The sequence below is a fragment of the Tasmannia lanceolata genome, unplaced genomic scaffold, assembly GCF_043159265.1.
Source record: "Tasmannia lanceolata isolate RefF3 unplaced genomic scaffold, GAP_Taslan_0.1 ptg000015l, whole genome shotgun sequence".
In the NCBI taxonomy this organism is placed as follows: Eukaryota; Viridiplantae; Streptophyta; class Magnoliopsida; order Canellales; family Winteraceae; genus Tasmannia; species Tasmannia lanceolata.
The window spans coordinates 2490271-2506817 of NW_027518692.1; the positions used below are offsets into that span (position 1 = coordinate 2490271).

Consider the following 16547-nt stretch of genomic DNA (forward strand, 5'->3'; position numbering starts at 1 on the left):
CAAATACTATATATACATCGTTAAAACCTATCTCCACAAGCTTTTGAACATTAGAGAAAGATCAAATCCCATTTCTCTTTGAGCTTCAAGTTTTATTTCGAAAGCAAAAACGTCTTTGAACATGTATTTCCACATTTTTTCAAAAGGCACTCTATAGGGCTTTACATTTGTATATTCTTAGAGTGAATGTGAGCTATCAATGTTGTAATTCGCCTATTAAGAGACAAGAGAGTTTTTATTTTTATATGTTCTTCATGTGAGGGTCTTCTCTTCGGCCCGTAAAGAAAGGTGAAGAAAAGGGTCTCCAATTCGACTTGTGAAGAAAGGTGAATCATGTGTAAGGGTTTGACTCCCTTGTCAATGCTTCGTGCGAGGGGCTTTGCTTTGGCCCTGAAAATGGAAAAGCAAGGGTTTGTTCCCTTTGGAGATGAAGAGTCGGGTGTACGGCTTCATCATTTTAGTGGAGATCCCAAGAGGTAAACTTGGAAGAGTGGAGTAGGTCAAGTTGTGACCGAACCACTATAAGGGTGTGTTTGGCGTACCGTTTGAAATAGCGTTTGAAACGGCGTTTTGGTTCAAAACGGCGTTTTGCCAAACGGCGTTTTGGTGTTTGGTTGGCCAGATCAAAACGGCGTTTTAAACGGCAAACGGAGGTATTGTGTGTTTGGTTGCAAATGCCCCAAATCAGAGTTTTAGTGGTAAAATGACCAAAAAGGGTATTGTTTGGTTGGCCTCAATGTAACTCAACTACTCTCTCATTAGACCCAATATTAGAAGGTCATTAGGATCTCATTCAACACAATTAAAATTAAACATCATTGTCATAAATAGTTATACTATTGTTCACAAAAAAATAAATTTAAAAAGTGGCACAATGAGTAATTTATATAGAACATAATTCATCACGAATGCGGTCCCGAACCGAACCCATGAAAGCATCATCATGTGCATAGTCAAATGTATCATTCTGATCCATAGCATGATCATAACCCAAACCAACATTAACAGTAGGGATATATGTATCATCATGGTCAGCTCTATCGAACTCCTCATCACGACTTGCATGCTTTCTGATGTAGTTGTGCAGTGACATTGATGCTACAATTAGTTGTATCTGGGTTTTTAAATTGAATTTAGGCATTCTGGATAGCAAGGCCCATCTATTTTTCCATACACCAAATGTGCGCTCTATAATGTTCCTAAGAGAGGCGTGTGCTTGATTAAATTGCTCATTTGAACCACTTATTGGTTGAGTACCATGTCGAAAAGCTGGAACATGTGACCTTTCTCCCTTGTACGGGGCCAAGTATCCCTTCATATTGGGGTAGCCGGCATCAACCACATAATATTTATCTACATCAAAATTTGAAAAGAAAGTTATGTAAGATATTATATATTATATTATATTAAATTTATAGTATTATTTGTGTACTTACCTCCCCTTGGGTGAGAAAAATTAAGATCCGGCGTACGCAGTGCCTCTGAAAAAATCCTTGTGTCATGAGCAGCACCTTCCCATCCTGCCCATGTAAAGGTGAAGCACATGTCAAAGTCACAGCATGCCATGACATTTGTTGAGGTGTAACCTTTCCTTCCTCGATATGGAATTTGCTCTGCTTGAGGCACAATCACTTGAATGTGGGTGCCGTCAATAGCTCCAATACAATCTTTGAAGTATGGATAAAATTTTGCCCTATTTTGGATGTATGCAGGAATAATATCATTGTAATTAGGCTCTGGCTTAATCATATCAGACGAAAATCCCATTGCACAAGTTAAGATTTTATGAAATTGCCGGCTAATTGTCTCTCTAGAATGTTGGAACCGCTCCTGCATATACCTATTAGAAACGCCATGTCCTAATGTCATTAGAAACATTGCCATTATCTCCTCAATAGACATTGCTTTCGTTGGTGTTAACCCATATCTTGTTTTGAATAAATTACACAAGTTCCTAAATACATGTTTCTCCATACGAAGTTGCTCATAGCATCGGTTTGGTGCACCATCTAATAGGTCCATGATAAATTTATGCCCAGTGTATTTACTTGTTCGGCAAGGTGTCTTGCAAAAAAACATAGAATAATACCTAATTGCATCTTGCACACCTTCAACAACCATGGCCATCAAATCTTCATCATCATAATCTTCGTCACTGTCAATTGATTCAATTGATGCATCTGACCCATCTCCTGAATCCATATTCCCTGCAAATAAAAAACCAACAAGTAGCATATTCAAATCCCGTATGGCACACCAAGGGAAGATGTTACTGGTATGCTCCAGGCCTCTGTAGTGTAAAAACAGTTCAAAATAAATTGTATACGAATGAAAAAGTTATACATTGTCTTGAGCTTGTTCAACTAACATATAAAAACCAACCAGTTCAAAATAAAAGTAACAACCAACAAGTTGCAATACCCAAAAAACTATCAGAAGTTCACAACCATCGATCACAAGATAAAAAATAACGTCACTTGTCAACATCCAAGTAACACAAGTTCACAACCAACAGATAGAAAACTAATCAATGGGCTGGGGATAGTAAACATCGTCATCATCGAATGACGGTTGCAATGGGACTCCCAACTCATAATGTAGCCAACCAATCTTTGTTTTGTCATCTCCCATAGCCACCCACAATGCACGATTCTCTTTCACCTTGAACAATTTGCAAGCGGTATAAAAATTTAGTGACCCCCTCTCATAACCTGGCAACAAGGCTAATTGCCTCACGATTTTAGTCATGTCAGCATCAAACTTCTCCATACGGACAGATGTAGTCGTGCTCCTGCTTTCCACTGCAGTCGCGAGACGCTCTAAGTTTTTGGAAATATGATTTGCAACCGATCCTCTTTTTGCAACCCTTTCTTTTACTTTAGGCTCTTTCTTCCTTGCTACTACATCTGGTTCCGTCTCATCTTCACCATAAACAGGCTCATTCGAAGATACTGGTGTGCCTACATCTTCATCTCCCTCTTCCTCTATATCAAATGGGGTAGATGGTTTGCTATTTTGTGTCTCAACATGGCTTGCAGAAGGAAAAAATGCAAGTCTTCCAGTTGCAGAAACATCTAAGAACAACTCCTCAAGATCCCAGCACCTTTCCAAGGCTCGACTCCTGAAGCACTCATATTTTTTATTTCTCTACACAAAACAAAAAAAGAAACATTATCATTTTACTGAAATGGAAAAAAACTTATAATAAAAATAAATTAAGTTTAAGTTTATTGATTACCTTAATTTGAGTATCCCACCAATCGTCTGATGCATCTATGCAATGCTTCGCATGATCAAAACCCAAACCAGTTGCACTGGTCAACAAAGAATGCCACAACTGCCACTCCTTTTTAGTCGAGTCCCAATGATTTTTCATTTGTTCCTTAGTGAATCCCTTGCCCGTCTTCTCATTTAAACCATCAGTTGCTAGCGCCCACCCTTCCTTACTCAAGTGTGAACCGGGTCTAAATCCCCTCCTAACTAAGTCCTTACATATGTCAATCCAAGCATAATGGCTATCAGTGTCCCATTGAGCTTTCTTAATAATCTCTTTTCCATTTGCCTTCCCTTTTGTAGTCTGGGAAGATTTTTTTGCTTGATCACTTTCCATCTAAAAAATTCAAAGCGTAAGCAAGAAATTCTCTACACAACTCTACAAGGTCAAGCAACAATAGAGAGTATAAACACAAAAAGCTAAATATAGCAGGTATCCTGGATTTGTTATTTTTGTTGGCTAGTGCTAATAGTTAGACACATTGAGATTACTTATAAGCAATGATATCGCATAGTATCCATTTTGGCCATAGGCATGAACTTGGGGTGCTTATCTATTACAGAAGTTGTCAAGGAGAGAAATGCAATGACATTTTATTCAGTGTATATGATGTCTACTTGTGATTAATCTTTCAAAATCATTGCTTCTTACACACAAAAGTAGTATGTGGACTGTGGCTTAGTATGTGGGGTTGTGTGTGGACTGTGGCTTAGTATGACAGGTTTTAGGTGCAGTGAACCTGTGACAGTCAAGAAGGGTTGGTCGATGGGTTTCTAAGGGGATTAGGGACTGGTGTAGGGGAGTAGGAGCAGGGCAGACGTGGAGGGATGGTTTTAAAACAGGTTTCTGGGGTCTGTAATAGGCCAAGAAAGGTACTGGCGTATGGGTTATAATCTCTGGGTAGTTGGGTATTCGAAGGATGCATTAGGGTATATGGAGGGGTTTAGGACAGGTTAACCCGTAGCATGTCAAGAATGTGGGTTAGTGTTAGGATTTAAACTTGGTAATGTTGCAGGGCTATAGCTGGTTGTTGAAATAGAGTGGAGTTTCAAGGGTGCAGGCCGGAGTTTTGAGAACAGATCTTGAATCTGTAACAGATTTAGGGCAGTTCAAACTAGGAAATTGTAGGGTAGGCTGACGGTAGTATGGGTTTATGAAAAGTGGGTTGTGGAGGGGGTAAGGGGTGGCAGGTTAGGGAACAAAGGTTCAATCTTGGGATGTATTTCTCAAACAAAATTAATGGATGGAGAGCTGAGATCGGAAATTGAAATTAAAATAAATTAAGCAAGAAAGATATAGGAAAGTAAAACCTATAATCACTTTGTGTTCTAGGCATCTCACCTATGATTTTGAAGCATCACACCTCAAGAGTAATCAATCTCAAGTTTATTCAAATCATCATTCCATAGGTTCAATGGCCAAATGCCTTGAAAAACAGAACATGTGCAGTAGAAAGCTTGAAATCCCAAAACTCCTTCAAAGCAAGCAAAATAAAACCTAAAAATCCATAAAATTAAAAAAATAATAATGTGTTGTATAAGTCCACTGAGGGCTTTTATCAAACAGAACATGTGCAATACAAACCTTCAAATCCCAAAAATTCTTCTCAAAGTAAGCAAACTAAAACCTAAAAATCCATAAAATTAAAAAAATACCTCTGCAGAGCAAAACCCAAGAACCAGACGTGTGCCTAGGATCAAATGATGCCACTTTTCTCTTCACAGCAGAATTTCATAAACTCATCCACTAAAATCTGAAACTACCCACAAAATCCAATTTTCGGTTTTTAGAAACCCTATTTTCTGAGATTTAACAAGATTAAAAAAAGGAAAAATGAGTGGAAAGGAGAGAGAGAGATCCGTACCTGCTATGCAGCTTGGAGAGTCGTTGCTTGGGAGATGTCTGGAGGTTGAAGACAAGTATCGTGTCTTCTTTTTTTGGAGCACAGCAAGAGTCGGGGAAGAATGGTGAAAATTTTCGTTTTAACTTCTGTAAAAAAAAAAAAGGTGTAATAATGGGTTTCATGAGGGTAAACATGTAAAATTCCACAACCTAAAAACTCCGTTCAAAACGGCGTTTTGCAAACGGACCTCCCCCCCTCCGTTTGCAAAACGCCGTTTTGAGGGTTCAAAACGGTGTTTCAAACGGCGTTTCAAACGGTGGCTGCGCACCCAAACACTCCCAAACGGCCGTTTGGCCCCAAAACGGTGTTTCAAACGCCAAACAGTGTTTTAAACGGTACCCCAAACACGCACTAAATCTTGTGCCTTGTGGATGCTTGCTCTTTTCTCTCTTTCTCTCTCACATGTGTGTGATTGGTAATCTCTAACCTTATGTTTATGCTTTAATTGAACAAGGGTTAGTGAATGCACTTAAGATAAATGTCTAAACCCTAAATTGCATTATAATATCTATTTGAACAAGGGTTAGCTAAATGTGCATGATTAGAATGTTTAATCCCTAGAGTTTATTGGTATACCTATTTGAACAAGGGTTAAACTAATTAGTTCTGAATTAAATGGATTAATTTTTAATCTCCTTTAATTAAGCCTAAAATTTCTAATTGACCAATTCACCCCCCTCTTGGATTGTCACACCTGTATTTCATTTGGTATCAGAGCTTAGGCTCTTAAAGAGATTTTGAATTTTTAAAAATCTACAAGAGAAAAGATCTGTGACAATCCTTATGGATTTTGAGAAAGGCCGATCTACCCTAATTCCTCCATTATTTGATGGAACGAATTATGGAGCTTAGAAAGCACAAATGCAAGCGTATCTCAAATCCATAGATCATGCCATTTTAGATGTCATTAAAGAGGGAATTTCTTTTTCAAGGAAATGCACTTAAGGTGATATGAAATTGTTTTCCCTGAACTCAAAGGCTATGATTTTATTGTGTTGCGGTTTAACTCTAAACATTTTTAATATTTCAAATTGCATCAATGCAAAAGATATTTGGACTTCATTACAAAACACTTTTGAGAAAAATGTTTGTCTCTTTTCAATTGATACAATTTTTAGACAAAAAGAGATTTCAGAAAAATCTTTTGCAAATGAAGTTTCTTTCAAACATTTAATTTCTGATTTGGAAATTCAAATTGAAAATTTGCAATTGGAAATAAATGAATGTTTGAAAAGAAATGAAAAATTAAGTCAATTGAGCATATTTTTGATAAATAAAAATGTTGACTTATTTCAAAGATGCAATGCCTTTGAGAAAGAAATTAAAAGCCTTGAAATCACAAACATTGAACTTGTTGAAAAATATGAACATGTTTGTGAAAATGAAGATCAAATGAATGAAGAACTCTCCATTAAGAATCAAAGACTTCATGAAAAAAAAGATAAACAACCTTCAAAGTCTTATGATTCTAATTGCTCATCATCTACCATTCATAATTATTGTGGTAGAGTTGAGCATTACAATTTTGAGTGTAAGCTTGAAATTGTGAAATTTAACAAGTTTGTTTGGATAAGAAAATGTACACTCTCACAAACAAACTTGGTTGGAACCAAAGGGATTTGGGTTCCAAAAGAGTCCCTCTAATCTAATTAGTGAATGAGTTAGTTTAGGGGCTATGCTAAATTGTTTTATCATTCACATTCTTGCAAAATACTTTAATTCATTGAATATTTTTTGTATCTAGTTTTCATGAGCTTAATGATATATCTTTTTAATTTTGAGCATTAGATACTCATCATTATTCATGTTCTTAATAGTTTGTATCTTTGCTCATTGTGCTTAAATGATCACATCTTTTTTATTTTTGTGCTTTATTGAATATCTTTCTTTTAGAAAAGCCTATCTAGGTGCAAATCACATCACTTGTGCACTTAGCATCCACTTAGCAAATCCACAATAGAAAATTCAAATGTGAAAACCATATGTGCGCTTCCATGAAAATTAACCATCTTTTATGCCATTGAGTTCAAATTGATCCTTCAAGTTCATTTCTTTTATTCTTGAACTCTATTTAGGACAATTTTGGCATTTGCTAGATCTTGGTATATTCAACTTAGGTAGAATATCATTTCTAGCAAAATTGTGTATTAAAGTCTTGTCTAAGGTAATCCACTCAAATCATTTCTTAGACATCTTTTGCCCTAGGTGAGTAAGTATGTTTATTACTATGCATCTAGTTGTCCTTTAAACCCATTCTTATGTGCTTAATGATTATTATTAAATGCATAAGAAATCTTTATGGGTTAAATTGATGTATTCCAAAAATGCCTAAAATGAATATCCTCTCATGACTAAGATAAAATTATCTAGTCATAGTAGTTCTTTTTGGAATGCATGTTTCCAAGGTGTTCATCACTTGACATTCTTTAGAAGTCCTTGGATTATTCTCTACAGTCCTGCATGAATATCCTTGTTCGTGTAGAGAATTGAAAATGAGTCTAGATTCCATGTATGAAACTCAATTGAGTAAAATTGAAAATATAATAGGAATCTAGTATCATTATTGGGCAGCAACTCATTGTAGTGGTTATCATGTAACACATTGTGATGGGAACACTTATTTCCCACACTTCTTGTTTTTCCATGGGCCTTTTGCACTTTGTGCTTAAATGCCCTATTTTTATATGGTGATTTGTGGATATAGGCATAGATGTTTGGACCATGATTCGTGTGTCCAAACATGGTAGACTATCCATGAATGCTCTCATTGAATGAGCCATGGATGTCTCTCTTAGACATGTGATTCTATTAATACCTCTTATAATGTCTAAGTTCTATAGAATTGTGCTTAATTGATATTATATATATATATATATATATTCTATAGTTTTCCCCTTGTATGCTACTGGTACATGGTAAAGATGGTAAACTTAAACTTAAAAATCACTTAATTTGTACTCTTAGTCCTCTTACCTTGTAAGATGGAGAGTGTACACTCATCTTTAATTAACACATCTAATTACTTTGGCTTTTAACCAGCATCTTAACCATAATAAGCCATATGTGCCTTATGTGATATATATATATATTATTTGCACATATTTAGGGGAGCATGGTTTGCTAGGTTGTCACACATTTTGGTATCATATGACTACCTATAGCAATCATGCTTTAGTGGCCCAAGGGTGGTTTGAAAATCATTCACCTTTAAATCCCTTGGTGTCTATGTGGTTGGACAGCCCCCTTTGGATTCATACATTGTATGAGTCACTTACAAAGGGAGAGCTATACATGCTCAATGTCTGTTTATCCTCCGTATCATATGATGTGTGATGTGCATTACATATGATAAGTACACTCATGTGGAGCCACATTGCTCCATGTGTTTTGTAGTTGGGTCTTGTCCTATTATTTAAATTGGAGATCATCTCTCATCTTTTTCAGGATCCCTCTGCCTGTGCTTAATTACCATATCTTCTCAGGCGTTATATTTATCTTGGATAGACTTATATGTTTCTATCTCTGCCAATGATAAGTATCTTGTTCTAGAGTTTGAAAAATCTTTAGAACTCCTCTTCATAGAATAGTGATTGAGATGATCATCATATCTCTTATGAAGTAATATCTTATCATGTACTTTTGAATGAAAATATTTTATCATGATAAGTTCCAATGGCTATGCTTTTACATTCATATCTAAGCCATTGTGTATTGTCAGGCCTTGCATTATAAGAATTATCAAAGGCCAATGACAATCTCTTGGAAGATGGATGGTTTAAAATATAAGTTCCCATCATCTCTTCTAAGATTTTAGCTTCGGAAGACCCCACTCAGATCATGTCCTTCGTAGCTTATTTATGGTACTTGTCTCCTTTCATCGTGCCAGATGTAATAAGATGGTAGATGTACTCAATTTTCCTTTGTCCATCTCTACATTCTTCCACAGTGAAGGATGAACAAAGACTAAGAAAATTGAAGACTCTGTCTAAAGGCTGGCATGTGCACTTCATGCTCATCCTCTTCAGGATGACCCTTTGTTGAAGGAGAAGATTTAAAGCAAGTACCTAATCTCTCAATCCGGAAAGAACTTTTAAAGATGCTCCTTTACATGGAAGAAAGGATCAAGCATTGATCTAAGCTCTTCTAAACATTCATCAGTAGAAGAGTGCCGGATAGAATAAAAGAAGTTCAGTTTTACTTCTTTCGAGAGATTTTCAAATTCCACTTTTATCATTTCTTGAAGTGATAAAAGAAATGTGGTATTAATCTTCCATTTTGATTATGTATATTGAGCTTTATGGTTCTCATCTATTTATACATGATCTTTTGATTGCCATGGACATGTACCTCATTGATTTCATTCTCCTCTCCATGTGTTTATTAGACCATCTGCCTTAAACTCATATCCTCTGTCTAATAATCATCAATTCATATTCAAAGTGTGATTGGTTTATGAATGGAGCAATCTAAATGGTTAAAGGTGATTAATTAAATCATGGGTTCTATGTGCCTTGATCTATTACATTTAAATTAGATGCACACAGTCAGGGGGAGCTTTCACTTACAAATATACAACTCTCTAAGGGCAAGCAACTGAAACTCAAAAGTTATTTTATAGTTCTGAGAATGTTCATGCTCAGGAAGAAACTTCTCTGCTCTTTGACAAGAAAACCCCCATTCATGCAACTTGTGAACCTAAATGGTTATGTCATCAATCTGAGCATATTCTTGTTCAGGAAGAGACTCATCTTCTTGCAAGTTGCAAATCAAGCCCAAGTGTTTAAATCACTCACCTTTTAAACCATTATGTCTTGTATGCCCTTTCACATAGGTTTCACCTAGGGCCAATGACAAATAAATAGGGGGAGAGCCAAATGATTGCTTTTTCATGTCTATATAGACCATTGTGATATGCTTACATAGTCTATTGCCCCAATAATTGTGCTTAACTTACATATCTTTTGAAAAAAAAAAAATCTGCTTATCATGCTCTTTACTTTGTTTTCTATTTTGATAAGCATCATATGAGCTTCATTAACATATCATATACACTTTGAATAACTCTTATGAGTTATTTTTCATCTTGACACCCTCTTGTACTTTCACTTGCATATCCCTACCTTTTTACTGTTGCCAAAAGGAGGAGAATTTTGGGAATTGATAAGGTTGTCCATTTGTGTATGCACCATATGCTTTATATTATCATATTACACTTGTGCATATAGTGAGGGGGAGCATTGCTTAAATTGTTTATTGTATTTAATGCTCATTCATATATTTGTTTAATATCTCCTGCCTCCCTAATCAATTTGTTTGCCATCATAAAAAAAGGGAGAGAATGTTAGCCCAAGGGTTCCCATGGGTTAATTATTCATCTTACCTTCTTGTTTTGATTTTAGCAAACCAAATTGATTAACATTTATGGACTGATGTGTTGCTTTGAGGTGTTGTGTTGTATACAAGAATTTCATGTCATAATCGCCATTACACAACTCTTCACAACATATGACTTGTGGATCAAGGATCAAAGGAACCAAGAGCTTGTACCTACATTGGAGTCATCTTCATTTGAAGATGCTCAAGTAAAGAAGCTCATCAAGAAGGAGCTTGGAGCTGAACATACCATTGGTGACACCTCATGCACCTCACTACATGCAGTGAAGATTGGAGGAGAAGTCACAAGAGCCAAGACAAGGACAAGATGTTCACTCAAGCCGAAGAAGTCGAAGAAAGTGCAAAGGAGCCAAGACATTCCAAGAAGACTCAAAGTTCTTATTTTTAGAATGTATTTGGAGTCCTCTTGATTTTATGTTTAAATGCACTTTCAAAAGGTTTTCAAATGATTTTTATACTTAACTTTTTACATCTTTGAAAACCATCAACACACCCAAAAATGTGTTTGAAAACCTTGGACTTAAGCCCAAAGACCATAGCTCAAAAGCTCATGGATTTTAAAGTTAAAATGGAATTTCACTAAGGGTCGGTCGACCGGGCTAGTCCAGGCGACCGCGGGATGGAACCTGAAAATCCAGGCCATCTCGAATTTTATCGGGCCAGTCGACCGGGTTAAGCCAGGCGATCGCGGATGCGCTTCTGTTTCATACAGAACAATCCAATTTTGGTCTAGGGCGGGCGGGCGACCACCGTGGGTCGGTCGATCGGGATAGGTTTCTGAGCCAAATTTTTTGAGCAAATTGTAAGCCCTTGCCGGGCGACCGCCATGTGGCCGGTCGACCGCGACGGTAAGAAATTTGAAAATAGAATAGGGCACCCGATAGGGGCGGACGACCGCTGTAGCCCTGTCGACCGCCACGGTCGAGCAAACTTGTCGTTGGGGTGTTTTCTGCTTGACTTTTTCAAGCCTATTATTTACAGTTTTACCCTAAACGGTCATATTTTCAAATATACTATATATACATCATTAAAACCTATCTCCACAAGCTTTTGAACATTAGAGAAAGATCAAATCCCATTTCTCTTTGAGCTTCAAGTTTTATTTCAAAGGCAAAAACCTCTTTGAACATGTATTTCCACATTCTTTCAAGAGGCACTCCATGGGGCTTTACATTTGTATATTCTTGGAGTGAATGTGAGCTATCAATGTTATAATCCGCCTATTAAGAGGCAAGAGAGTTTTTATTTTTATTTGTTCTTCAGGTGAGGGTTTTCTCTTCGGCCCGTAAAGAAAGGTGAAGAAAAGGGTCTCCGATTCGGCCCGTGAAGAAAGGTGAATCATGTGCAAAGGTTTGACTCCCTTGTCAAGGCTTTGTGTGAGGGGCTTCGCTTTGGCCCCTGAGAATGGAAAAACAAGGGTTTGTTCCCTTTGGAGATGAAGGGGTCGGGTGTACGGCTTCATCATTTTAGTGGAGATCTCAAGGAGGTAAACTTGGAAGAGTGGAGTAGGTCAAGTTGTGACCGAACCACTATAAATCTCGTGCCTTGTGGATGCTTGCTCTTTTCTCTCTCTCTCTCTCTCTCTCGCATGTGTGGTGATTGGTAATCTCTAACCTTATGTTTTTGCTTTAATTGAACAAGGGTTAGTGAATGCACTTAAGATAAATGTCTAAATCCTAAATTGCATTATAATATCTATTTGAACAAGGGTTAGCTAAATGTGCATGATTAGAAAGTTTAATCCCTAGAGTTTATTGATATACCTATTTGAACAAGGGTTAAACTAATTAGTGCTTAATTAAATGGATTAATTTTTAATCTCCTTTAATTAAGCCTAAATTCTAATTGACCAATTCACCCCCCTCTTGGATTGTCACACTTGTATTTCAAAAGGTTTCTTCGAATTTTCTAAAGGCTCAAGACAAGGAGATCCCTTCTCCCCTTTCCTCTTTCCTCTTTCTGATAGTTACAGAGACGCTAAGCAAAATGATGAAAAAGAGAGGTCACTTGGGTTGATTGGGGGCTTCACAATTGGTCAGCTAAGTGTCGAGGTTTCTCACTTGCAATTTGCAGATGATACGCTTTTTTTTACCTCTCCGGCTGTGACAAAGGTTATGAATCTAAAAGCCATTCGCACATGCTACGAGTTGGTGACGGGACAAAGGTCAAATTTTCACAAGTCAAGAATCTTCGGAATATGAACAAGGAATTCTCTTTGTAAAAGGAAGTCTCATTATTGATTATTGTGCTCTATGCCTAGAGGCGGGAAAGTGTAGACCATTTACTTATCCACTATAAAGTTGCTAATGAGATCTGGAGAAAACTGATGAGTAGATTTGGTATCTGCTGGGTCTTCCTTGCAAGACTCATTGATCTCCTACAAAGTTAGTCAGCGGCGCCTCAGAAGAAAAACCGAAAAGTTCTATTGAATGTTTCTTTCTTAGCTACCATATGGGTGCTATGGAAGGAAAGAAATGAAAGATTGTTTAAAGGGATTTCTAAAACCTTGACGTTTCTTTTTATTAAGGTGATTGGCTTTACGATCTCTTGGGTTAAGTCCCTTCCTCTCTTCAGTTTAATATCTGCCTATGACCTTTGGGAGAGGTGGAGGGAAATTTGTTGTAGTGTGGAGATCAAACAAACAGAAGTCCAAAAATGGGTTCCACCTCCTCATGGCATTCTAAAACTCAACTTCGATGGATCAAGTTTGGGTAACCTTGGTCCGGTTGAGATTGGAGTGTTTTGAAGAATGAGTAGGGGGAGGTAGTATGGGCCTTTGCGGGCCCCATCGGGGTGGCGGATTCTACGGAAGCGGAGGTGCGTGCCGCTCACCAAGGCTTGAAATTGATGGCAAGAGATCGCTTAAATAACGTGGTGGTAGGTGACTCTTTGAATGTCATCTGGCGGCTTAACGGAGTGCAGAAACCGTTGTGGAGATTCGACAGGCAGTTTGATGAGATGTTTGATTGGGTAAAATCATTATCAGTAGAGTTCTAGCATCTCCTTCGATCAGCCAACTCGGTGGCAGATAATCTTGCTAGAGGAGTGTCAAAAGAAGCTTTTGCTCTTTTGATTCCCTCCCGCCTTGACTATCTCGTGTTTTCCTTTCTAGAGATTTCTCTTATTGTATTGTTATTGTCTGTTATCCGTACCGACCATCTCAGTCTTTTTGTTTCTCAATAAAATTGGCTACCTCTCTTTCAAAAAAATAAAATAAAAAAATCTTCAGAATACATGTTGAGGCCGGTGTTGTGGAAGGGCTAGCAGGAATCATGTGGTGTAAGTCAGATATCTTTCCCTCCTATCTAGGTCTTCCTCCATGGGCCAGAAGACAAAGAAGATGGCTTGGGACCCAATTGTTGAGAGGGTGGAAAAGAGGTTGGATACTTGGAAGAGAAACCCTGTCTCTCACGGTGAAAGAATAACCCTCATTAAGATGTGCTAGCAAATATTCCAGTCTACTAGTTGTCGATCTTCAAATGTCCTATGAGCTTAGTCAAGAGACTGGGACAAATTCAGCTTAGATTCTTGTCGGTGGCGTGGGGTAAGCGAAAAACCCCTTTAGTAAACTAGAAGGAGGTTTGCAAACCCCTAAAGGCGAGAGGGCTAGGGATAGGGAAGATGAAGGAAGTGAACCAAGTCCTGTTCGGAAAATGAAATGTCCTATGAGCGTAGTTAAGAGATTGGAACAAATTCAGCTTAGATTCTTGTGGGTGGCGTGGGGTATTGATGAGAAGGGAAAAACCCCTTTAGTAAACCAGAAGGAGGTTTGCAAACCCCTAAAGGCGAGAGGGCTAGGAATAGGGAAGATAAAGGAAGTGAACCAAGCCCTGCTCGGAAAATGATTGAAAGCAAGTATGGGTGTGATCTAGGGTGTTGGGGTTACGAGGACAAACTCGGACTGTTTGGGGGTGACAGTTCAGAGAGATATTCTGCATCATTTGCATAAGATCCAGGAAGGGACGAGTTTTAGAGTATAACTTCCTCAAGGGTTGCTATCCGCGATCCTTTGGGGAAGTTTTTCTTTTTAAAATTTAAGTTCGACTCTTTTCTTTCAAAAAAAGAGTATATTCGGGGGTGACCGAATCAGATTTTGGTCAGATAAGTGGTGTGCGCAATTGTCCTTGAAGAGCTATTCCCGGATCTTTGCCTAGTGGCGGTGAATAAGTGATAGTGAATGACTGCTTTGATCGAAGAGGGGAAAGTGTAGAGTGGAAGCAAGCCTTCAGAAGGAACTTGTTTGATAGAGAGATACCATTAGTTGGTTACTCATGGGGATGTTAGAAAGGTGCTATATAAAGAATTCTGGCGAGGATAAAATGTTTTGGATTTGGAACAATGATGGGGAATTCACTGTCAAATTATTATTTCAAAATGTGTCTTGTCCTGTGTCCTCCAGAGTAGCTAGAGTTTGGAACATCCGGACGCTACCTAAGGTATGTGCTTTTGGCTGGCTGCTCTTCTTGATAGGATTCAAATAGTACATCTCCTGTGAAGGAGGCATATGTTAATCGTTGACCACTGTGCTCTATGTGTTGAGGATGGGGAAACAATTAATCATATGTTTATACATTGCAAGTTGGCTAAGGCGGTGTGGAGCTGTTTATTGGGTAGATTTGGTATATCCTGGGTTTTCCCAGAAAAGCTAATAGATCTTTTGGAGTGTTGGTATGTGGTTCCATGGAAAAAAACAGTAAAGATCCTTTGAAATGTTTCTATGCCAGCAACTCTTTGGGTTCTTTGGAAGGAACACTCGAGTTTTCAAAGGGCATGCTAAGAGTCCCTTATTCCTCTAGTTCAAAGTGGTTGCCTTAACAATTTCATGGGTGAAGATTATTCCATGCTTCAAGTGTTAGCTTTCGATCTATGAAATGGGTAGAGGGATGTTAGCTTCAGCTCCGAGCAGGGGTGTGTCATTCGGCAGGAGTGGGAGCCCCCCGCCCCAGGCTTTTTAATGCTCAACTTTGATGGGTCCAGGAGTGGGAGCCCCCTAGGCTCTTACCGTTTCGTGGGCGAAATGCCTGTCACCTTTCCGCTTTGTATCTGCTTTTGACTTGTGGGAGGGTTGGAGGGTGGTGTGTTTCAGTGGAGAAAGTCGATCACAGGTGGTTCAAGAGCTCTACCTATTGGATGGACGAAACTTAATTTCGATGGTTCGAGCTTGGGCAATCCTGGACCGGCGGGTATTGGTCGTCTTTATCGTGATTTTCGAGGGGATACCATTTGGGCTTATTCGGGGCCGCTGGGGTTGTGTAATTCAAATGAGGCCGAAGTCAGGGCGGTCCACCAGGGTATTAAAAAAATGGCTAGAGACCTTATTGATTCTACTATTGTGGAGGGGGATTCACTTAATGTGGTTAGGTGGCTCCGTAGGTCTGTGTTGCAACCTTGGAGATTTTGGTTGTTTTTTGATGAAATCTCTGATCTTGTTGACGGCTCTTCTATTGTCTTTAATCATGTTAGAAGATCTGCAAATTGCGAGGTGGATTCTTTGGCGAGATCTGGGGTTGATAGATTGGAGTTAGAAAGTTTTGATTTTTTGCCTCCTTGAGGTAATTGTATTTTTTCTTCTTTTTTACCCTTGTATTCCTTTGGGGGGTCCTCCTTGGGCTTCCCCTTCTTTTTAATATATATGTCTTACCATTTCAAAAAAAAACTTTGATGGGTCCAGCTTGGGAAACCCAGGGCCAGCAGGAATAGCGGCGTCCTAAGAGATGATTCGAGGTTAGTGAGGTGGGCTTCTTCGGGGCCTATCGGGATCACCGACTCTTCTGATATGGAGGTTCGAGTAGTTCACTAGGGTATCAAGCTCTTGGAGAGAGAGAGAGAGAGAGAGAGAGAGAGAGAGAGAGAGAGAGAGAGAGAGAGAGAGAGAAGGTGACCCTTTGAATGTGATTCGGTGGTTTATGGGCTCTTATGCTTTGTCATGGAGATTTGCCCCCTTCTTTGATGAGATGCAGGGTTACATTCTGACGT

At 38.5% G+C, this 16547-nt stretch overlaps 3 protein-coding genes and 1 long non-coding RNA gene across 8 annotated transcripts in view; 3 read left to right on the forward strand and 1 right to left on the reverse strand.

The window, feature by feature from the left end:
- The window catches only part of LOC143845753 (uncharacterized), a 100332-nt gene that overhangs the window by 36232 nt on the left and 47553 nt on the right, over positions 1 to 16547 (forward strand). The gene's annotated exons all lie outside the window — the stretch shown is intronic.
- Positions 1 to 16547, forward strand: part of LOC143845751 (protein MLN51 homolog) — a 55318-nt gene that overhangs the window by 27470 nt on the left and 11301 nt on the right. The gene's annotated exons all lie outside the window — the stretch shown is intronic.
- Positions 3239 to 5026, reverse strand: LOC143846674 (uncharacterized). Its single transcript, XR_013234811.1, has 2 exons — positions 4930 to 5026; positions 3239 to 3610 (listed from the first exon to the last, which is right to left on the reverse strand). It is a non-coding gene; the product is annotated as an uncharacterized LOC143846674 (long non-coding RNA).
- On the forward strand, positions 13419 to 16122 carry LOC143846751 (uncharacterized). The gene is made up of 2 exons (XM_077355303.1): positions 13419 to 13541; positions 15658 to 16122. Exons 1-2 carry the CDS (start codon positions 13419 to 13421, stop codon positions 16120 to 16122), a joined length of 588 nt encoding a protein of 195 aa, XP_077211418.1.